The following is a 23,873-nucleotide window of genomic DNA, read 5'->3' as shown; positions in this document are numbered from 1 at the left end:
CGCTCATTTCAGGTGTTGGTCCCTGCTCTGTCCTTGAGTGTCTCCCTGTGCGCAGTCTTAGGGTACCGTTACACTAAGCAACGCACCAGCGATCCCGACAACGATACGAACTGGTAAGGATCGCTGGTGCGTCGCTAAGAGGTCGCTAGTAAGCTGTCAAACAGTCAAATTTACCCAACGACGCAGCAACGATCTCGGCGGGATCGCTGGTGCGTTGCTTAGTGTGACACAGCAGCGATTCTGATGACTCCCGCCTGCGTCCATGACTTCTGAGTCACTAACAGGGTCGCTCGTCGGTGTCAAACACAGCGATGAATGCTGGCCAGCGGGAAACCAGCGATCAAAAAATGGGCCAGGACATTCGATCACGATCAGCGACATCGCAGCAGGTGCCTGGTCGCTGCTAAGTGTCGATCGCTGGCGAGGTCGCTGTTGCATCACAACATTGATGACGCATCAGCGATCTCGCTAGTGATCTCGCTTAGTGTGAAGTACCCCTTACTCCTCTGTGTTTTGTGCAATGAGCACAGTGTCCGGTTTGTTGTCAGCTTAGATGGTTAGTAATAAGCTGGTATCGCTATACCCGGCGTGCATGTAACGTCACTGGTCTCTTCCGGGTATAGTGACATTGCTCTGTTCCTGGCTTATTACTATTCATCTAAACTGACAACAGACTGGACGCTGCACTCATCACACAGGGTGCTGGTGGAGGCTGAGCATAGGGGAAGACACTGCAGAAGGGAGACACTCGGGGACAGAGCAGGGATCAGCCCCTGAGACAAGAGTCACTGAGGACACTTTGTTTCAGGGAGGGGGCAGGGGCTGTGACAGTGCTTCATTTAAGTATCCCAGCATGCACTACGATACTCAAACAAATCGTTATCAGACAGGAAGTAGGAAAAGAATACAAAAGCAGTTAGATAGTGAAGTTAGGGAATGGTAGGGAATTTTTAAAGCAAATATCTTAGAAAATAGCTTAGATTATGGCATTAAATAGATAGGGGGTCAGGAGAAAAATGCTTTGCCTTTGGAACACCCCTTTAAACAATAATAACAACGTTTGGAGTGTGGATTTATTTAGGTATAACATACCTGTTACACGGGCCTTGAAGGGACTTCCAACTATATGTTGTGGTCCTCCATATTTGATTGAGATTAGATAATTTCCAGGGGCCATTGGGGTATATGATAGTTTATAACCCTCAGGAGAATCTAGGCAGTCCAATTTCACCTTGGAAGGTCCATCAATTGTCACGGATAAAGATCCAGACCCAGCATTTAAAGTATTTACTACAAATTCAGAAGGTCTCCCTGTGTAAACAATAAAGAAAACAAAGGTAAGATTTGGAAATGAAAAATTCTGAAATTAAATGGGTTGTCCATTTCTTAGATATTGATAACCTTAGGATAGGGTATCAGTATTAAATTAGTGTTGGACCAACACCCTGCACTCCCACTGGTTAGATGTTTATGGATATAAACAATGTGTGGAGTCAGAAAAGACCACAGTTCTATTTAATTTACAATGTTTTTTTGGGGGTAGTTCTATTCCTCTTGAAGTGAATAGCAGTAAAGCTTCAGTACCTAAGAATAGTCTCTATACTATTTCAGCTCTATACACTGTTTACATATGTCCATTGCTAGAGCTGAAAACAACTGATCTGTGCTGTTGTATAACCTCTATTGATTTGATGTACATAGCCTATCCTAGGGATTGGTCATCAAAATTGAAGTAAATGGACGACCCTTTTGATAAAATGAAAAAAAAAAATACTATTGCATGATTCAAGTCTTAAAGCTGTAACTGCATCTCACAAAATAACTCCACAAAAGGTATAGTAATCAATATCTAATACCATTTCTTATAATGAATACAAAAAAATTATCAAGATTCTATAAATTATATAAATATCTTGCAATGTTTTATGAACCACAAGTGATATACTATAGCGATCATAAAATTTGGATATGTACTGTGGAACATATCTTACCGGTGACTCCACCCTCAAGACCAGGTCCATAGGCTGTAACCAATCCAGGATCACCAGCCTGGCTCTGCTCACCCACACGGATTTTGAAAGGACTTCCTGGAATATGCCGTCCATTGAATTTGACGTCAATTGAATGAACTCCATTTTCATGAGGAATGAAACGTATGGAGTATTTATCTAAAGGTACAATACGATAGAAATATCAGTCATAAACCACATAATTCCCATTAAAATCTTTAGCAGACTTTCAGTAATATCTTCTTTTACCACTGTCCACTTCTGACACGTAGCATTCTTCTACAATTCCAGATGGCGTATGTACTTTAGCATCTATGACTCCACGAGCTCCATTTAATTGTACTGCAAAAGTGGCTGGTTGGTTGACCTTCAATCCAGTTTCCTAGAATGATTCACCAAATTTTTTTTAGTATTAATGATATTGAATTGTATGTAAATATATTTATCTCAATAAATACATTTGTGCCTAAATATATTAATTCCAAAGGACCTTATTAGTGATATTTACCTGTAGGCTAGTGACAGTCAGTCTGCGTGCATCATCTGAACGAGAAGCCACTGGTACCACAAATGGGCTGTCAGGGATGTGCTCGTCATTAAATTTGATGGACACTTCGTAGTCACCTGGATTATACAAATCATTACTTAAAATTGGCATTGTTATTCACAACCAGACGATAAGAAGTTCTACTAATAAATACATTACAAACATGACACTATAAACTAAGGTTGGCCAAAAATACACATATTCATCAGCTTTTGAAGTGAGTGATCTCACCAGCTTCCTGTACAATGTAGGACACTCCACATGAACCATCCTTGCGATCTTCAAATGAGATCTCAGCTTTACTAGGACCTTCAACGGCAATGGATAGACCTCCAGCTCCAGCCTCTCGAGTCCATATGCTGAACTCAGCTGCAGGATTAAGTTATAGACATGCAGAAAATTGTTATATATAACTTTCGCAAAGAATGTCTGTTATATTCATGTTGATTTTTTCATGATAGCTCACCAGGGACTCCTGCAACTCCCCTCTCCAAGCCAGTGCCTCCTGCTCTGACTTTGTGAGCTCCTCCTTCACCCATAGGTCCTACTGTGAACTGGAAAGGACTCCCAGGAACATGTTGGCCTCTGTACTTTACACTGACAGTGTGAGCTCCCATCTCTTGTGGAACAAAGCGCACACTGTAAGTGCTGTCTTCTCCATCAATGATCTCTGCATCTGCTGTTTTTCCAGAAGGGCTAGTCACTTGAGCTGTCATATCCTGAGAACCTACTTCACCTGGAACAGATAATGAACACTATTTAGTAATGTATATTATCATACATTTTGTTCTTTATTTCTTGAATTACACTGAATGCATTATTTTACTTGCTCTGCGGTACTGACCTTCCTGTCGTGCGATGCTGCTGAAGGTACCAAGACTCTCACGGCCAAGGAAGTCTCCAAAAACATTGTGGAAAGGGTCACCTCCAACCTGTGTAGATTCCTCCACCCGCACTTCACGCTTGGTTTCACCTCCACGTGTCTTGCTGATCTCTGTGCGTTCAGTGCGTGTGTATGTATGACTGCTGCGTGTAAATGTACGTGTCAAGCGCTCTTGGGCTGAAACCATCTGGAACCAGTTGCCTAAAATAAAAGATAAAGCGACAGCACATAATTTAGAATTTGGCTTTGACTAAGGCTCAAATAATACAGTGTTTCGTACCATTCCACCAGTTTTGCTCGAAAGACTTAGTTGTGACTATAAACTATCCAGTTTATTCAGGCTCCATACCTGGAATCTTGAGGTTGAGATCGCATGTGCTACCAATACTGGCGATAGAGGGAGCTTGCCGTTTTCTGGTTATGCTCTCTTTCATACGTCCTTCACCTGTCACTTTCACCATAAAAGGACTTCCTGCAGGGGGCACATTGAGAGCATTGATCATAATTTGCTTATCACAAAGAGGTAATATAAAACTAAGTCGAAATATATGTATAACTTAGTCTTTTTGAACTAGAATCAATGTCTATATATTATAAGACCATTATCGTCAAGTTTGAATAATAATAACAATAGTAATACTAGCAATAAAAAGTTGCAATGACCTGGTACATGTTTATCTGCAAACTTGATGTTTATAATGTATGTTCCTGGCTCAGTAGGACAGTAGGATACTTTACATGTTCCGTCCTCCACATCCTCACAGTTTATATCTACTTTGCTTGGGCCCTCAATAGACAAACCTAAACCTCCATATCCTAAAAAAAAATATAAAATATATTATTGTTTACAAAAGAAAGAAGTTTTAGCATATTAAAATAAATTCAGAAAATGTATGAGACCTACCTGCATTTCTGGTGTCAACTATGAATTCAGACACCTCAAATGTGATGCCTTCCAGCAGTCCCTTCCCGGACACTTTCACTTTGCTTGCGTCACCAATCTCAGACTGTCCAACCATTATCTTGAATGGGCTGTTAGTAACATGTTTTCCGTTCTTCTTCACACTTACTACATGCTCTCCCACCTCTTTGGGAGTGAAGGAGATTCCTGTAGGTTTTGATACATGATAAATGAGAAGGTTCCAGCATCTTTATAGGCTCTATAGTATGTTTTGCCTGTGTTAATTAATTTGCTTATTCATTTTCAGGTTCCATCTTGAATATTAATATAGCTTATTAATTTGGTTATTGTAATTTTTCCTGACTGTTTGACCATTCCCTATCTGTCAGGCTTATGCAAAATTGCTTTGAGTTGAATCAATATTTCCACTTTTCTCTATTTCTTTTTTTTTTAAATTAACTAAACCTTTATAACTTTTTTTTATATTTGAGTGTACATTTAATTGTATGCGGGGTAGTGGGGAACCAAGTCCTGAGAACCTCCATCGATCCCTAAAAAAACTTCCAAGAAGTATGCAGCTCAGGCTGCAGGAATGTACAGCTTGTGGCTGAGCACGTACACAGAGCGGGAGTACGGATACAGTACAGAGGCTTCATAGCCTTCATCCATACCCTGCTATGGGCTCCTGTATCCTGACCTGAGCAACTCTAGGGGTGTGTGGGAGGGAGGGACTTAGCGATACGTGAGGTTCTCAGAACACAGACCTCCACTGATCTGCTTGCAATTAAAAGGCATCCAAAGATAAAAAAAAGTGATAAAAGTTTAGTTACTCTTTAAAGGGGTTGTAAACTATTTGAACTTTTTTACTCCTCATTCCTCATGTTTGGCCCCATTAAAATAAAAAACACCTATACTCACCTCTTGTGCAGGCACCGTTCCAAAGTTGTTGGCGTTTGCATTCCCAGGGCTCATGTGAAGTTCTTATGTCACACGAGCCCTTCTTCTATTCAGAGCTGGAAGTCACTGTCTCGCCTTCAGACAAATCGAACATCAAGAGGAAGTCAGAGAATAGTGGCAACTCAGACTTCCTGTTGATGTTCAATACGTCCAAAGGCGAGAATAGTGAACTCGGCGCTGATTGGGTGGAGGGCTTGTATGACATTAGAAACTCACGTGAGCCCCAGAAATACGAATGCCAATAGTGCTGAAATGGTGCTGGCGCCGGAGATGAGTATATTTGTTTTTATTTTAACAGGGCTAAACATGAAGAGTCAGAAGAGGTTGCCCAAGTAGAGGACAACACCTATAAGTATTCAGAAATAATGTCACAAGATTTATCCATGTAAAGCAACATTATTTTCCTTACCAATATGTCTGTTAGGCAGTCTCTTCAGAAGACATGGTTCCTCGTTACCAGATGGGGCTCTGATACTAGCGGCTAACAGGCTTAAATCTGACTCTGTGATCTTGAGGGAAACATCAGTTGAGGTTCCGACATTGAGCTGAGAAGTTCTCATAGAGTCATCACCTATTTAGATATAAATAATATACTGTAACTTGTAAAAAAAAATGGGTTATTATCAAGTAAGTTCTCCCTGTGTTTGCGTGGGTTTCTTCCGGGTACTCCGGTTTCCTCACACAATCCAAAGACATACTGATAGGGAATTTAGATTGTGAACCCCAATGGGGACAGTGCTGATAATGTCTGTAAAGCACTGTAGAATTAATGATGCTATATAAGTGAATAGAATAAAAATAAATAAGTAAATAGGTTGTATAATATAACAACTAAGAGAAGGACAAGTTCCCTTAAAGGAATTGTCCAGTACTTTTATATTGATGGCCTATCCTTAGGATATGTAATCTATATCAGATCAGTGTGAGTGTGACACCCAGCACCCCTGCCTATCTGCTGTTCCCAGCGGTGGCTGGATCTGGACAATTGCAGAGTGGAACAGCAGAGCTCTGTCTACTATATAGTGGCCGCGGATGAATACTGCATGTCTGCCCCTGTTCAAATGATCTGATATTGATGACCTAACCTAAGGATAGTCCAGCAATATAAAAGTACTGGACAACCTCTTTAACACTAGGTTCTGTCAATAATCATATAGCAAACAATAATAAGAGCTCAACTTCCCAAAAATGTGTGCTCTCAAGAGAACTTCCAAAACTTTCCGTTAAAATCACCTGTAATTTTGGCTGTGAAAGGACTGCCTGAGATGTGCTTGTCATCAAATCGTACAATGATGTTGTAGTCTCCAGGAGCAGTAGGCAGGTAGGATACAGTGCATGTGCCATCTTTATTGTCCTTGCATGTGATTTCTGCTTTTGATGGACCTTCCACAGCCAGTGATAACCCCCCTATGGTAGAAATACAAATATTTTGTATAAAACTGAAACTTAGGCTCACTTATATACTGATAAAGCTGTAAGAGGATACTGTGATTTCAAATAACTAAGGTGTCACATACCTTCTCCAGCATCCTTTGTGACAATAGTAAATGTGGCAGGTTTGTTCACCATTCCATGGCTAAGCCCTGGTCCATATGCGCTTACATGGCGGCTGTTAATGGCATCTACATAGAACTGCAGTGGACTCCCTAAAAGAAGATACATTGGCAACATTAACATAAACCTCTAAATTTGACAAAATTATAATTGATGACAAAGAGAACATTATTGTGATGACCATCCCTTGCCAAGCTCACATCTACTTAAAATATTATGAAAAGCTATCTGCTCGTAGGGCGTATCATCAGAATTGTCTAAAAGGCTATTTCTGAGCCATACTTTCAGGAATAAACTCTAGTTGTAAGTGGCCAGAATTTGGTTCAATAGGATTGTCATCTGCAGGGCTTTTGAGGCCTATGATTTTGTGGGTCCATGAAAAGACCCTCTGATACCCCAGGAGAATGAGTTTTGGCCCAGCCCTAATCATTCAATTTGATCGTTTAATGGTCATAGCTAATCATATAATATTTACCTGGAATGTGATTTCCATCATATTTTATATCCATTTCATGCAACCCCTTTTCCACTGGAGCATACTTCACAGTCACAGTGCCATCTTTGTTGTCAGTGATATTGGGTCTAGCCGTCTTACCAGATGGCATGCGAACCTCACCTAGAAGCAAATATAATAACATATATAATCTTTCTGTAATTGATATTTCACACACTGAGTAAAAAGAATCTGAAAAAAAATTCTAAAGTTTAAAATCACCTTTAAACACCATTTCATAGTTTATATACATAAAGATGTACAACATAGTATTGATTCTGAGGTATAGCTGGCACCACAGTTCAGAGATGCTTCTTTTCTCTAGACCGGGGATGTCAAACTCTTGCAGTATACACAGAGAGCCAAAATTAAAGTCGCTGGCCTACCTTGATATTTATTAAAAAAATTTGTACAATTGAGGAAGTTTATTCTTATCATCAAATATAACTATGAACTTTTTCATATAGAAACAAGCTTAAAGGGGTTTGTCTCACAAACCAAAGTACATTTTAATTAAGAAATCTTAGAATAAAATATTGGAATAAGATAACATGTTACGTAAGTGCAGTAAAAAGCATATGGCCCAATGGCCTAATTTAAATACGTATTAAAAACCTTGAATAATACAGATAATAGAGTACGATGCAAACAAAAGTGCCTCCAAACACAGTATGATACCTCCACAGTGAATTCTTCCACAGTACCCTCCACACACAAGGAATGATGATTTTACTGTTGCCCCTTCCCTCAGTCCCCCTGATTCTCCATCTCTAATCCCCACACAGCCCTTTATACAATATAATGGCTACAAAAAGTGCGCCATACAGTATACTGGACCCCACATAGTGCTTAACACAAGATAATCGCCATAAAAAGTTCACTATACAGTATTATGGCCCCACATAGTGCTCAATACAGTATAATGGCCCACATAGTGCTCCATACTGTTTAGTCACCACATAAAGTGTCCAATACAGTATAATGGCCCCACATAGTGCTCCATACAATATAATGGCCACTCATAGTGCTCCATACAGTATATAGCTCCCCACATAGTGCTCCATACAATATAATGGGCCTCACATAGTACTCCAAACAGTATAATAGGAGCCACATAAAAAAATGCTCATCTCTGCTCATTCACCCACTGCTCTGTTCTCTTCATGGTGTGTTCAGAACCTCTGAATATCTTGGCTTGTTACAGCGGGCATGTTGTAATAGTGTCATCATGCCAGCAGTGCTGAGAGGTCAAACACAGAGGGTAAATGATGGGAGAGGGAACGTCAGATGACTCTCAATCCATCATTGTTTAAAACTGTATCGGCATCTAGAATGCCTATATAGTTGAAAGTGTGATGCAGGGTGAAAGTGCGTCCCCTGCCTGGCTTTGTGGGCCAAACATACTTGGGGCATCCACCCGTCATCGGGGGGCCAACTTTACTCACCCTGCGGGACAGGTGTGGCCCATGGGCCAGAGTTTCACATATGTGCACTAGATGCATATTTGTACATTGTAATAAGATCGCGCCTAAGGCCTTGTTTTACCAAACTAAATAAACTCAGGTTTGATAATATTGGTACTGAAGTCAGGGTCGGTCATAGCCTGAAGAGCAATCCGAACAAAATTGCCCTGTGGTGCCCATGCATTTTTTACCTACTTTTCCCAAGAATACATGCTTAGCCGGTGACTAACTTACATCCCAAGGAAACTGATTTCATGTGCTTTTACATTGCGATCAGGCACCTTTTCGGTGGCCCCGTCAGAGCTTACGTCCGAACCACCCCAAAATGGGATTCTGACATATGCGCCAACGGGGCCCTAGACTATAATGATGCCGACAAAAACAAATGGGTGCTCAGTCGTGAATCATTTTTGGGAGTGTACACCTACTGGAAGCTGACAATCAGACGTAGTAGAGTTAGATCACGTCATGCATTTGGGGAGCTAGGTCATTAGATTACTGTGAAATTTCTGTTGGTAAACACTACAATTCGCAGAAGGCAAATCACCCAGGAGTGTACAGAGACAGTCATATATTTATACAGATAGATATGCGTCAATAGGCTGTCATAGACTCAATTATATTAATGGCATCATAGTGTTTCTAACTTAAAGTCACGTTTTGTTCCATTGTTATAGCCCACACAGTTCCTACTCCTAGTTGCTACTTTTTTTTACTTTGTATAGAAGAGTTACACAAATTGTGCTTGTAGACCTGCATCATTTTTAAGACATGACTGTTCCTTCATTTTATTGCTTTCTAGATGAACCCTTTGGATAAGTGTTCACATTACTGAAACAACATATCAATTCTGCAGTCTTGACTTGATAGGCATACCTGTAATTTCTCCTTTCTGCACAGTAAAAGGAATCACTAGGTTGAATGGCCTAAGCATGGAGTCCAAATTATCAACAGGGACAACAGGTTCTTCAGTAGCCTGAAATGAGTCAAGTAGTGCCATCAGTCCTATAGGTCTTCACAAGTGGTAATATCAAGTGAAAATGTGAACATTGAACATTAAGAAATATTATAATGAAGAAACAAATGAATAGTTCAGAGGAAGCAAGGTATTAAAGATATAGAGGAAATAATGTTAAACACATAAATAGGCAAAAGAAAAGATAAAGGTAGAAACAAGGATGCATCATATTCTACTTCCGAAACTTTTTTTTTTCACCCTAAATGTCTCTCTTTATTTTAAAAATGTAATAGTTATTCTAATATGGATTATATTAAAAGTCCCTACCCTTCCCTCAGTAATCTAACTGCTTTCTATTATTTTTTCACCTATTTCCATTTTATTGATGCTTTGTTTGAGAATTCCTTGTGCATGCTATGATGCTCAAATGAGATGCCAACAGGGGTCAGAGTCTACGGTCACTGCCACAGCCTCTGTCCCAATCCTGAAATCAACAAGAAGAGACCAGCCTCGCCCCCGAAACAAATGTCACTTTTTGGGCGGAGCTGGTCTGTGCTCGCCATGTTTTATACTTACGATACGCACTGACAGTGCGCTCTGTTGCCGGCTGTTTGCTTTTAGTCGACAACAGAGCAAACTGTCACTGCACTGCAAGAATATTGCACAGTAAGAACAGAGCTTGTACTGAGCATACATTGGAATTGACAAGCGATGCATGCTCAGTAAAACATAATTAAGTATTCCAGCACACACAGGGGGTCTCAAACAAAGCGTATTTAAAACGGAAATAGGTAAAAAAATATAATAAATAAGTTAGATTAGAGAGGGAAGGGTAGGGACATTTAAAGAAGCCATATTAGAAAAACTATTATAATATTAACATAAATAAAGAGATATTTAGGATGAAAATCAAAATTAGTTTCGGGCCACCCCTTTAAGGAACAAATCCACCTGAAAGTATTCTGATTACAGAAACAAATAACAGATCAGATTGGAGGAGTCTGTGAGTTTGGACCTCCACCAAGTAATAAAACTATGGAGTAACCCAACCATTTTGGTTCCATTTAAACATTTTTGCTACTGCCATTCTCGTATGGAAGATTTTAAGAAGAGGATTTCATATACTCCTCCAGGGGTTGGTGCTCTGCTTTGTTACAGGGCTTTGATCAATAACTTCACTGTTACTTGTAAAGTTTGGCAGCTGCCATCACCGGTTAGAAGGTCTGGTCAATATATATCATTAATTATCCTATACTTCAGTCCTACCAAAATATAAGATGATAAAGTGTTGCCCATAGAAGCTTCTTCTCATGCACGGAATGGTGATAATATAGCTGAATCGAAATTATATGGGTGATCAATTAGGCACAGACTGCTGTTCTTTTAAATACACAACCACTTTAACAGTATGTGCACACAGATTCTTTTTCAGGCAGTCAAAAATGAGTTTTCAAGTGGGAACCACTTCAGAAAACACTCCTACTTTACAGAGTTTTCGGAGGTGCTTTTAATTTCCTGAAGCGGCGGTCAAGAGACATTGATAAGTTTTGGAACATTTTTTTTCTGAAGTGTTTGTTTTCCAGCCCACTTTCTTGGGAGAGTGCCTCATGTGGAGCAAATTCCATCAGGACCCACATCAAAGAAGTGACATATGCTTCCTTTTTCTTTCCACCAGGCATTATTCAAATTTTGAAGCGGCAAAAAAGCCACTGAAGACACTGAATACATGAACAGCAAAGAGCTTTTACAATAGATGCGAATAGGAATAGTCTTTCAAGTGATTTGGGGGCATTTTTTTTATAGTGGACCTGCTAAAAAAAATTCCTAAAAAAATTCTATGTGCACATAGCCTAAAACTTAGATCCAAATACCACCTGGATGTATGGAACAGCGGAAACATAAGGTGGAGTGCTAAAAGTATAAAGGAAAGCAATAGATGGAGCTTAGAGGTCTAGCTTGATAGGGATACAGCAATAGAGAAGAGTTCTCTCTCTGATTATACCCAGTGAGTTGGATAGCCGGGGAGGTGTGCAGCATAGGGCTGATGTAGCTGCACAGTGTCACATGGCTCCTCTATGATTGGGATGGTATCACAAGCCTGGCAGTAGGGAGGGAAGTGAATAGTTAAATGACGGTAAGGAGAAAATTAAATGAGGAAAATTGCATATGGATCATCTCCCAACAGTTATTAGAAACTTACCACAACATGGAAGGGACTGTTGGGAATGTGTTCTCCACCAAACCGAATGGTGATGATGTATTTCCCTGGTTCGGGTGCTGTGTAGTAAATATCAAAAGTACCATCCTGGTTTTCCACCACATCTACATCAAGTTCTCCTCCATCTGGTGTAGACACCTTGCAGGTAACTTTTCCCTTTCCTGCAGCCTTAGCATCCACCGTGATGACTGTCTCCTCTCCAATTTGGATGGTGGGTCCTAGACAGGCTCCTGAACAATAAAGGAAAAATATTACTTTCTAGACAGCAGCTATTTAAAAATTATCACACATGTGTCAAGATATTAAACTAGAACTGGGAATTTTTTTCTTGACTGCAGTGAATTTATCATAAACCCAAATACTTAAAAACTTACCCAATCCATGTCCTCCGAGTGACACTAAAAAGAATAGAAAAACCTTTGTGTAAATAAGAGACTACTGTTTGAAAGATTCTTCATTGTGTCTGTACATAATATCAATTTAACTTGTATGAAACATAATTGCCACGGACTGAAATATTTCCTGTAGCATATATAGCACTAACATATTCTGCAGAGATGTTCAAAGATTTTTAGATTGGAGCGCACCTGTCACTAAACACTTGCTGGCATCTCCAGTAGGAACGGCGTGAATTCGGAAAGGAGAGTAGGGAATTTCATCACCACCATACTTAATGGTAATAGTGTATCGTCCTGCCATGTCTGGCACATAAGACACTGTGTAGGTACCATCTCCATTTCCCCGAATATTAGCTTTCTTTGGCTTTCCTTCCGGATCCTGTGGACAGAAAAAAATGTAATAAAAATTTTATTTTCTATGTACAATCAAAATTTGTGAAACTAATTACCGTATACGGAAAAAAAATCATACAAATATATCCCTTATTGACTAATTAAATGCCACTGTCTAGCAGCAATAAGTATTCCAACTCTTAAATCCCAGTCTTGTTACACATCTTCATATTTCCCCATTTCCATGCAAACACCACTTTAGATACTGCTACGCCTAACTAATAGTAACCCCTCAACTTCTTTACTTATGTCCAAACGATGTCAAGGTACCCTTTCTGTCTGCAAGATATCACGTATCCAGATATGTGTGACTCACTAATGCTGGTGTGAATTTGTCACTGTTGCCAGATGGTGACTCTTAGCTGAGGATTAATTCTTGTATTGACTGAGCGTAAAGTTCTCCATTACATTTCCACCTATTTAATGTGAACCATCAGTGGACTACATTGGTCTATGAGTAATCAGAGTGGGCGCTTTTCTATTCAATTTTTTGTTAAAAGTGTAAATGTTTTCAAATACTACATTTGCTGAAATTGTACAACTCATATTAATGCCCATAAAATTATGAGTGAGGCAACCTAGACACCTAATAGATTAGATCACATCAGACCTTTAAATATGTCATACAGGAGATTGTGTTAAAATATGCTACATAAATAGGATGAATAAATAAATTGAAGGGATATAGAAGAAGTAGTAAACCTAAACAAAATTACTACCGAGCATACCAGCTATTGTAGATTTCCTCTAAAGGCTGCGGACTATGGATTAAAACTATAGCACACTTGAGGGGTTTCTTTTGTTAAAATATCATTTTATTTAATTTGTTACTATTTTTTAACCTGAAGTCTGAATAAAATAGGATGAATAAATATTGAAGTGATATAGAAGTAGTAAAACTAAACAAAAGCAATTAACTACCAAGCATACCAGCTATTAGATTTCCTATAAAGGCTGCATGCTATGGATTAAAATTATAGCACACTTGAGGTGTTTCTTTTGTTAAAATATCTTTTTTTTTTTAATTTGCTCCTATTTTTTAACCTGAAGTCTGAAGAATCTCCCCTTGTTTCCACTAGGTGGAGACATACTGTCACTCTCAGCAGTGCTAAAATATGAATGAGCTCATTCTAACGGGATGTACAGATCTCCCAGCTGCTCCAGAAGCCCTCAATGGGGTCACTTGTTCTTATAAATATACCATATGGACAGGGATTGTGTTCCTAGATAAGCAGTATTTCTGTTAACTATTTTAAGACACTGTAAAAGGCAGAAAAAAAAGTTTATAAAACCTTCTTAGAATCTTGATTTCTTAGCATTCTAAACTTCACTTACAAATGTTGTGGTAACATGAAACAAGTACTGCAAGAAATTTAGTTACTGTGAACTTTCTATAAAGCATTGTACTCACCAGAATCTGAACAGTCAGTAGTCCCTCGCCAGCATCACGAGCATCAATGGTAAACTCAACAGGCAAGCTGGCTGGGATGCCTGCGGTGTTGAGACCTGGGCCACTGGCACGCACTTTGCTTGCATCATGAGTAGGCAGTACCTTGATCTTGAAGGGGCTGTATACAAATATATATCACGTCAAAGGCTTAAAAAGCTTAAAGTGCTACTGTCATCAGGCCAAAAGTGTCCAGTGTTTATTCTTGCTTTATTCCAACTGCTCAGCAGTGTTCTATTTTGTTTGCTTCTTTTTTAAAAATCCACCATATAGTCCCAGAGATATGATTTTGTCATTTAGTGCTCATTTTTATGGTCTTATCTTATGGAACAATGCTCACAGGGTAATTTCCCAGGGCAGCCTACAGCTATGCTCCAGAGAATCCTATGAGCCATGCCCACTTGTAAAAACCATAAAAATTAAAAGTAAATAAAAAGGTACATACACAGGGGGAACAACAGGAATAAAGAGTAAAACCTGGCAACTTTTAGCCTGGTGAGAGGTCATCTTCCTCTTACGTTACCTTCGTGGCACCTCCTGGTCCGCATATTTCACAGATACGGTGTATGGGCCATCTGTGGCAGGTGTATAATTTACAGTGTGAGTTCCATCACCGTTATCGCGTACATCTACTGGCTCTGCCAAACCTATAGAATTCCATACAAGATAGAGAATTTTTATTTTTCCATCAAATATTCTCTTTTTCAGTTTAGTACTTTATTGCTAATTAGTACCTGATGGTCCATGCACCAAAACTTCAAGAGGTGCCAGTCCAGCCTTGCTGCAGTCTACAGTGAAGGTCTGGGGAACATGGGCTCTAACACCAGCCCCCAAGCCAGGACCAGAACATTTTACTTTGCTAGGGTCTACCACCTCCTTTACTGGAACACGGAAAGGACTTCCTGCAAGAGGCAATAACCGTCATCCCACATCTACAGACTCAAAACTTCATGTTTTTTCATTATAAAAGAAAATGTCGCATTAACTCTACCTGGGATTGGTCGCCCACCAAAAGTGATGTTGACATCATAATCTCCGGGTGTGAAAGGGATATATTCCACACTGCAGCTACCATCTTTATTGTCCTTACATGACATTTTTGCTTCAGAAGGACCTTCAATTGCCAGTCCAAGGCCACCAGTGCCAGCACCCCTGTAGTAGGAGAAAAAATGGATTCAGTATTCTAGGAAGTATGCAGATTTTTGGATTATCTTAATAAATGTAGCATAACAAGTGTAATAAAAGTTACTCTATTTTCTGAAGCATAATATAGAACTATTGGACACTTAACAAAACTATTAACTGGTTTATGGACACTGAATATAAGCAGTGACTACAAATCTGGAAACTGTGAAGTATAAAAGTAGAACTTTAAGCTATGTGCTTGCTAAGCATTGTCCGTACCTTGTTTCTACAGTGAAGCGGTTAGACTTGTTAAGAAGACCACCTTCTAGCCCGGGGCCATATGCTCGAACACGGGATGGATCACAGCCCTCAGTTACAGGGACACGGAATGGGCTCTTAGGCACTGGAACTTCATCATATAGTACCTCTACCAAATGTATACCTGTTTGTTAAGAAGATCGTGGTGAAAAGTTGTCTACAGAACAGAATGTTATAGCAATAAGAGAAGCTATAGTAATCTAATCAATAATCATTTGATGCTTCTCACTAAATATAACACAGTGGTTGAATTAAGAAAAAACTTATATGTTCATTAGGGATTTTTGACATTTGCCAATGAACTGCAAATTGCATGTTTTCTACTAACGCCATTATATAGGATTATTGCATTCATCTCTGCTTTTACATTAAATATTTCAAAACAACAACAAAGTAAAATTAAAGAACATTCAGAAATAACATTCCACGACTATAAGTTAGACTTGGATCTTACCATCCTCGTAAGCGGTATACTGCACATGATATGTGCCATCCCCATTATCAGTTATAAAGCTTTCAGTCACAGCACCAGAAGGGCTGATGATGCGGGTGGTCACATGACTACCACCAGTCTTCGTCAATGAGCGAGCATCCACGGTAAATTCTGTAGTGACCTCACGCAGTACACCTGACGGAAGGAAAGAAAAATAATTAACAATGTCTTCCCCATGTATTCCTGTACTAATACGAATAGAAAAATGTGTCCTCATAAGGAAGCAAGGCTTTATTAAAAAAGCCCTCCTCCCATCAAAGTTTTTATCCCTTTAATATACTTCAATCACCAAATTATATAGCGCTGTGTACTTACAATTGCTCATTTTGCCTTTCTACAGCTAATTCTTCTCTTTTCCTTTAGGTCTATGACATGACATGATTTTAAACTGACTAGCTGAATCCTTTGAAGCGCTATGTAGCAATAGGAGGTCAATTTTCCCTGCATGAGTCATGAGTCACTGCAAAAGTCCCTGACAGGAGGGAGCAGGGTACAACTAGGGCAGGAATTGAAGAGGGGGATGATAAATGCAGGGACAAGAGACTTCCTATTTCTATATAGAGCTGAGAAAAGAGGATAATTAACTAGGTCCTGGTGACTTGTCCTCTGTAAGCCTGAAATATAATTTGAGTTGCATTTGCATTTGTAACCTTTGAGATAGAAATCTCTCACTATCTTGTGCTACTTTAGTGTATGCACAGATTTATATTCTGCATTGTGCCCTCTTTCGACCAGGCGCTGCATAGTTATCTAATGTAGGAACTGCTAACTGTCATCCTGCATTATAGAAGCTCTGTTAAGCCGATAGGGATAAGTGTGACGACGAGCTCACAGACTGTTCCCAATGACTACTAGCAGAGCTCTAAATTTTGGTCTGGACTATACATAGCAGGTAACTCATAATAAAATGTGAAGCACATTATTGCATGAATTGCATCCCCTGTATATATCTATTTGTATTGGCTTCTAGAACTAGACATACCCTATAAGTACTCTGCTCCAGAGTGATTGCATATGTGAATATAGTAACTTTCTCCCAGCAACACTACCTGATGTTATAAATAGGAATATCAGAAATGCAAGCTGAATCTGTCCACTATATTATAAATTGCAGTCGTACTAAAGCTATTTTACAGTATTAGACTTACAAAGTGTATTATATTGGGTGATACAGCATCCTTACCTCTGGGCTCTACCCCTGGGCCGTAAACCTTCACTCCACTGGTGTCCACAGCTGGTTCCACATTGACCTGGACTGGAAACTTTGGCACTGCATGTCCTCCATATTTGATTGTGATGGTGTAAGCCCCAGGGCATGATGGGATGTATGTAATACTGTAGGTGCCATCACTGTTATTTTGAATGAGAACCTCAGCTTTAGCCCCTGAATCTGACAGGATCTCAATGGTGAGCTCAGCATCACCAGCTTTCGAGCAGTCCACTGTAAAGGTGGCCACCTCACCAGCCTTCCCCCTTTCTAAGCCAGGTCCACTTGCAGTCACTTTGCTGGGATCAAATACAGGCCTAATGTCAGCCTTGAAAGGTGAACCAGGGATGTGGGCATCTGCAAACAGGATATTGATAGAATACTCTCCTGGCTCTGTTGGGAGGTATGAAACAGAACAAGAGCCGTCTCCATTATCCTGGCATTCAATCTTGGCTTCACATGGTCCTTCTACTGTCAGGCCTAGACCTCCTGTACCAGCTCCTTTGGTGTCAATGGCAAACGGTGCTGGCTTACCCACAAACCCTCCTTTCAGCCCTGGTCCATAGGCACGAACCTAGGTGAAAAGGTAAAATCAAGTATGATGTTATGTAAATGCTTAAAGGGGTATTCCATTTTTTAGGATAGGTCATCATTATCAGATCGGAAGATTGTATCCCACCAATTGGATGATTGAAGGGACTGCAGCGCACTAAAACTGGCACTACTACATACATTGTGAAGTGGCCAGAAATGATACTGCATCTCTTTCCTATTCAAATGAACGGGAGAGAGCAGCAGTACCATTCAAGGCCAGAAACCCCAATAATCAAATACCCAGACTGAGCTGCCTTGGTTTCATCACAGACTTTCAGTGTGCCGTCTCACTGATTGTACTATTATGTTCTCTATTTCATTAACTTGCAGTAAATTTAGTTATTTCCTTTAACTCCTTAAGACCTGATGTTTTACACATGCTTGAAATGAATTATAGGATCCTGGAACAAACTAAGTAAATTGGGAAATAACTACAGCATGTCTGTCCAAATCTAAACCCACATTTCTCTGCAAGCGGCAATAATGAAACAGGCACATCTGGATAGAAATGGATAGAAATGGTGACTGTGAAAAGATGTGTGACTGCTACAGCAAGCTTCATGTTTAGTATTGAAGATTCCCTACCAAACAGGAACAATCATAGTGAGGTCCGTTCCATACGGATTTCCCAGATGTCATCATTCAGCCATTTTTACAATAGGGTCTGTTTTAGGAATATTGTAATTGCATTACATAAGTATCTTTTAATCCAGTGACCATACAGCACAAACACCCTCCAGTCTCATTGTATTAGCGTCAAGGGACAGGTCCTTTACTCTGCATTTTTCTTAAGATGATCAGCCATGATAAGTTGCCAGAAGTAATAATGTATGGGAAATGCAGTAAATGTGATACGTATTGGGGTATTCATTCTCCATTCCTGAATCTGTTTCCCTTGGGGCTGTTTCCATATCTTAACCAGGGGTTTATTTGAACATAGATGTTGTCCCCCTCCTTTTTTGGCTGCTCTGGCCTGACACTCACCCTGCATGTTGCACACACAAGAATGAGAAACATATGGCTAAAAACATGCACGTGCCAGAAATGAAGAAGAGCAAGAGAGAAGGATTACAAAGATCCAACAAATTAAAATAATGTAGATAGAGCAGCGATATTAGAAATACTGTGGATTCAGAGAATAAGTAATGTATAGAAAAATCAAAACTCAGTTATAGAAAATAGCAAGGCATTTAAAGGGGTAGTTATATCTCCAAGATCGTATCCCAATATTTAGTAGGTGTAATAATAATAATATTAGTAAATACCTCCAATTACAAATGTAGTGTAGTTCTTCTGATTAACTATTGCGCTTACCTCATGTGATAAGCATTGCAGTAGCTTAGGTGTCCATGGTAACAAACACTCATATAGTGACAGTTAGCTGTTAGTGGTTGTAACTATGGACACCTAAACTACTGCAATGTCCTGCACATAAGGTTAGTGACATAACAAATGAGAAGAACTATACTACATTTCTAATTGGAGACATTTGTTAATATTATTATTACACCTTCTACATATTGGAGCTAGGAATACCCCTTTATAGCAAAAATATAACAATTAAAAAACAACACTAAATTACCTTAGAAGGATCTGGGGGCATTACTGCCTCCACGGAGAATGGGCTTCCTGGCACAGGATGGCCATCATAGCTAATGTCCACCTTGTATGGTCCCTCCTCAGGAGGCATATACTTTACAGTGTGGATTTCACTGGTGACTCCAGTCTCCACTTTGCAGGGAATTGGTCGACGTGATGGAGATGTTATCTTCACATCTACCTTGCCTTGACCGCCGGCTCCACTTGTGTTAATAGAGAATTCCTGATCCTTTCCGACATCCACCTCTGTTTGATTGAAAGCAAAGCACCATATTACATGCAAAGAAAAAGATGGAGAAGAGCATAAATGTGTTTTAGGCCTCTTTCACACATCAGTTTTTTGCCGTCAGGCGCAATCCGGCTTTTTTTTGTAAAACTGGATCCGGCAAAAAGCAATGCCGGATCCAGTTTTCCCCCATTGACTTGCATTAGCGCCGGATCGCGCCGGATGGCATTGCGTTTCATCCGTTTTTTGCCGGATCCGGCTACTTGTCTCATTCCGGCGTCTGGAAAAATCGGCTACTGTAACGTTTTTTGTCTCCGGTGAAAAAGCCGGAGGCGCCGGATCCGGCGCTTCCAGCTTTTTGCTACAATGAAAGTCTATGGGCGCCGGAATGCGCCGGATCCAGAAAAAGACGGATCCAGCCACCGGATCCGTTTTTTTAAGTCTGCGCATGCTCAGATCCAATTGGCCAGCCCCCAGGAAACAGATATAACCTGCTAGACGGATCCAGCAAAAAAACGGATCCGTTTCTACAGTTCTCGAAAATTTATGCCGGATCCGTTTTTTCTAAAAATAGCCGGATCCTGCCTGACGGCAAAAAACTGATGTGTGAAAGTAGTCTTAGACATCCATTTAAGATGTGAACAGTAACCTAAGGAAAGTCCTTCTTGTTAAGTTGTCACTTACTGTTGTTAAGTCCTTGCACTTTAACCCTGCCAAGATCGAGAGGGGGAGCCACGTTGACAATAAAAGGACTCTTTGGGATAGGATCCCCTCCGTAGGTTACTGAGATGCTTATGTTTCCCTGTTAAAGCAAAAGAATATGCCAGTGTTATTACATTTACAGATATCTTTCCATGTGCTACCAGCTATATCAAGAAAGAAAGCAATAGCCATCAACTAACCCATGCACACTGAAAATGTAGAAAAACTTTAGTCAGCTCACTTAGTCGGTGAACGGTATTTTCACTCGTACAGCGAACACATGCAGTAAATCCAAAGTATTAGCCTTCACTCGATACGCTAATTAAAATCTTGCAAGTTTTATTAATTTCCAATGTAAAAGATCCAGTGTTCAGTAGCTCCTCACAAGCAGCTTGTAGATAATAACAATAGTGACATCAAGTAGCTTTCCACCAACACGTTTCTGACCTGAGGACCAGATAGATCAGAAACCCGTGGCCTGGACTGGAAAGTTATCTGTGTGTTACCTATATTGTCAGAGTCTACGTCATGTTTATATGGAGCATCTGAAAGCTGATTTTTTTGTACATCGGATGTTAATAAAATTTTGCAAGACTTTAACCAGATCATTGTTGGCTAATACTTTGAAACCTTCTAGAAACGCAAGATTAATCAAAACCTAGCTCATACCTGCTGCACAGCTGTATACTTCACAGTGTATGAGTAGTCATGGTTGTCAATGATTTCAAAGTCTTGAACAACCTCGGCCTTTATGGTTCCAGTAAACTGAACATCCAGCTTTGCCTTTCCAGCACCCTTGGTGTACACTGTGAAATGAGTGGGCTTACCAACTTCCACTCCTGTATGGAAAAAAAAGACGTGTTATGTGGCACTTTATTTTTTCAATCTACTATCATATGTTGATAGAAAGAAAATAAAAAGGGAATTATATGTATATTGTATATACACACACAAATATATATATATATATATATATATATACGCACACAAATGTACCGTACATATGCACAGTTAATAATGCACATCGTGCGTAGAAAAAATTTTTACTCTAAAAAATATGCAGTGTAGGATTACTAATAACAATATCTAGTCAATGTATTTATCCCAACACTTCACTACGCCATTTTTATAGTTCACCCTCCTAATAATAAGTAATGATATACATTACCTATGCGGTTGAGCCCTGGTCCTTCAGCTTTCACTTTGGTAGCATCATGGGATGGGTCTACCTTGACTCGGAAGGGGCTAATTGGTATTTCCTGTAGAACACAATACATTCAATAATGGGTAATTGGATGAGAAAGCTTATAATATTGTCACCTCTTGTTATCAGGTCTTGAAGTAGACTAAGAGTTTTATATACTAATTTCTAGAAGTCAGATTTTATTATTACATAGTAGTGAAGCATTGGTTTGCTCTTACCTGGTCAGCGAATAAGACCATGATGGTGTATCTCCCAGCTCCTGGTGGAGTGTATTTCACAGTGAATGTATCATTATCATTTTTAATTATGTCAAAATCAATATCCGCTTCGGCTGGTCCCACCACACCAGGGGCACATTTAATACCAATGCTGACATCCCCTGTAGATAAATTAAATAACCATAATTATATGCTTGAGTAAAAGATGTTAAATATAGAAATCTTTTAGATGAAGTTTTCCAACAAATTGTCCAAGATTAGGTGTTATTATAGCTTTTAATTGCGATTAGAATTCACACACCTTGTCCAGCCTCACTGCAGTCCACAGTGAAATACGTTGGCTCATTGGCTTTTAGGCCTGTCTTTTCAACACCAGGTCCATAAACTTTAACTTTGCTGGGGTGACTGCCTTCACCCACTGACACCTGATAAAATATAGGAGGAAAGGACAATATTCAACAATACTAAGGTATGAACAAATGCAAAACACAATCCAATCCAACCAATGGTGGGCACAGACTGAAGAGGGCCTCTTGCAAGAACAGTACAATGTCCCCTTTCCATGTCTGTGACAGCTGTTTTGGAATTGGATGTGGGCCCCTTTATCTCTTGGCCCCCTTTGCAGCTGCACTGATTGCACCAATGGTAAGTCCACCCCTGCATTCAACATAGCCTCACCCGGTATGGGCTGTTGGGGATATTAACACCTCCCCATGAGATGATGATGGTGTGTTTGATTGGTTTGATTGGTACATAAACACACACATATGTGTTATCTCCATTGTCTTTGATCTTAATGTCAATGGGTGTTCCCTCTGCATCCTGAAAGAGAAGATGAAATGTTGAATATATTATTTAATCCTTAGTATATTCATATATTTATGAGATGTGTGATCTCTTGTCTACATCAGGGCTTCTTCTGTTCAGAAAAAGTTTAGCTACCTGTGCATAGATCTTCAGCTCAGCTGTTCCAGCAGCACGGGCATCAATGGTGAATTCGGCAGGGTGTTCTACTATGCATCCTGTGGGCTCAAGGCCTGGACCATATGCTTTCACCTGGAAGTTAAAAAATAAAACAGTGTAAACTTGCAAAAATATTTATTGCACTATGAAGAAAAACCTTGGGGACCACTTGTGCAACTATTATTTGTTCCCGTTAAGCAGACAATTTGTGTTTTACTAGACTCATCTCAGAGAAAGACCCAATGTATGCTTTCAGTAATCCATTGCTGGATAAGCTCTGTCTCCATGACGGGATGCCCCACGGGTCCATGGTCAGCTCTTGCTTGTGAGTTGGAGATATATTCTCTCTCTCTTTGATGCTAGTAATAGTTTTCGAGTCATATAATATATTATGTTTGGAAAGGAACGAGGGATTAACAGAAGAGCCTACAAAGGTCAGAACCCAGTTAGACAAATGCGGCCCCTTCACTCCCTCCCACCCCAACTTATAAAAAGGACAGCTGGTGTGAGTGATGTCTTTGAAATAGGAGAGGAAAAGAGAGAGAGAAGTGAAAAGAGAATTGGGAAGGTGAATGTGCATCTTAAGAGAAAACTAACTCAACTCTTCCTTTAGAAAATGGTAAACATCATAGTCCAAAAATCACTTTGACACTTTTTGATTTCTTAATGGAGATATTAATTCTGATGATACCACCACTAAAGCTATTTAAAGAGAAATTCAGCCTACATAACATATGTAATTAATACATCTACCCATGATGTGCATGCTAAATTTTACACAGACTACATTATCACATGGTTATTACCCGCTCTGGAAAGGCTTTATCGTTGGCTGGTAGAATGTGAGCAATGAAGGGGCTATCCTTGATATCTTCATCATCACAGATCACATGCACGGCATACTCTCCAGGCTCAGTTGGCCAATAGCGAACATCGCATGATCCATCTCCCTTGTCATCACATTCAATTTTTGCCTGTGAGGGCCCCTCAATGGAAAAGCCTA

General features: G+C 39.7%; 1 protein-coding gene across 2 annotated transcripts in view; it reads right to left on the bottom strand.

The window, feature by feature from the left end:
* Window positions 1-23,873, bottom strand: part of FLNC (filamin C) — an 86,602-nt gene that overhangs the window by 5,055 nt on the left and 57,674 nt on the right. The window contains exons 12-46 of one of the 2 annotated variants that reach the window (XM_073579216.1): window positions 23,677-23,870; window positions 22,850-22,963; window positions 22,586-22,729; window positions 22,209-22,332; window positions 21,908-22,068; window positions 21,654-21,744; window positions 21,155-21,324; window positions 20,468-20,585; window positions 19,541-19,803; window positions 17,341-17,938; window positions 16,119-16,292; window positions 15,626-15,788; window positions 15,213-15,373; window positions 14,956-15,123; window positions 14,745-14,868; window positions 14,186-14,342; window positions 12,571-12,760; window positions 12,358-12,381; window positions 11,966-12,213; window positions 11,768-11,863; window positions 9,684-9,783; window positions 7,327-7,467; window positions 6,815-6,943; window positions 6,531-6,704; window positions 5,707-5,868; window positions 4,344-4,547; window positions 4,103-4,255; window positions 3,789-3,911; window positions 3,401-3,640; window positions 3,023-3,292; window positions 2,788-2,925; window positions 2,518-2,633; window positions 2,259-2,391; window positions 1,992-2,168; window positions 1,093-1,311 (exon numbers count right to left, since the gene is read on the bottom strand). In XM_073579216.1, coding sequence (XP_073435317.1) covers window positions 1,093-1,311; window positions 1,992-2,168; window positions 2,259-2,391; window positions 2,518-2,633; window positions 2,788-2,925; window positions 3,023-3,292; window positions 3,401-3,640; window positions 3,789-3,911; window positions 4,103-4,255; window positions 4,344-4,547; window positions 5,707-5,868; window positions 6,531-6,704; window positions 6,815-6,943; window positions 7,327-7,467; window positions 9,684-9,783; window positions 11,768-11,863; window positions 11,966-12,213; window positions 12,358-12,381; window positions 12,571-12,760; window positions 14,186-14,342; window positions 14,745-14,868; window positions 14,956-15,123; window positions 15,213-15,373; window positions 15,626-15,788; window positions 16,119-16,292; window positions 17,341-17,938; window positions 19,541-19,803; window positions 20,468-20,585; window positions 21,155-21,324; window positions 21,654-21,744; window positions 21,908-22,068; window positions 22,209-22,332; window positions 22,586-22,729; window positions 22,850-22,963; window positions 23,677-23,870 — 5,961 coding nt within the window. The remainder of the gene's footprint in view (window positions 1-1,092; window positions 1,312-1,991; window positions 2,169-2,258; window positions 2,392-2,517; window positions 2,634-2,787; window positions 2,926-3,022; window positions 3,293-3,400; window positions 3,641-3,788; window positions 3,912-4,102; window positions 4,256-4,343; window positions 4,548-5,706; window positions 5,869-6,530; window positions 6,705-6,814; window positions 6,944-7,326; window positions 7,468-9,683; window positions 9,784-11,767; window positions 11,864-11,965; window positions 12,214-12,357; window positions 12,382-12,570; window positions 12,761-14,185; window positions 14,343-14,744; window positions 14,869-14,955; window positions 15,124-15,212; window positions 15,374-15,625; window positions 15,789-16,118; window positions 16,293-17,340; window positions 17,939-19,540; window positions 19,804-20,467; window positions 20,586-21,154; window positions 21,325-21,653; window positions 21,745-21,907; window positions 22,069-22,208; window positions 22,333-22,585; window positions 22,730-22,849; window positions 22,964-23,676; window positions 23,871-23,873) is intronic. The other variant, XM_073579217.1, reaches the window with a different exon arrangement.

Source organism: Dendrobates tinctorius, unplaced genomic scaffold (assembly GCF_039654945.1).
Source record: "Dendrobates tinctorius isolate UK_male_01 unplaced genomic scaffold, ASM3965494v1 ptg000062l, whole genome shotgun sequence".
NCBI classification, from domain to species: Eukaryota; Metazoa; Chordata; class Amphibia; order Anura; family Dendrobatidae; genus Dendrobates; species Dendrobates tinctorius.
Note: the sequence above shows the minus strand (reverse complement) of the source record. Positions and strands in the feature narration are given on the sequence as shown.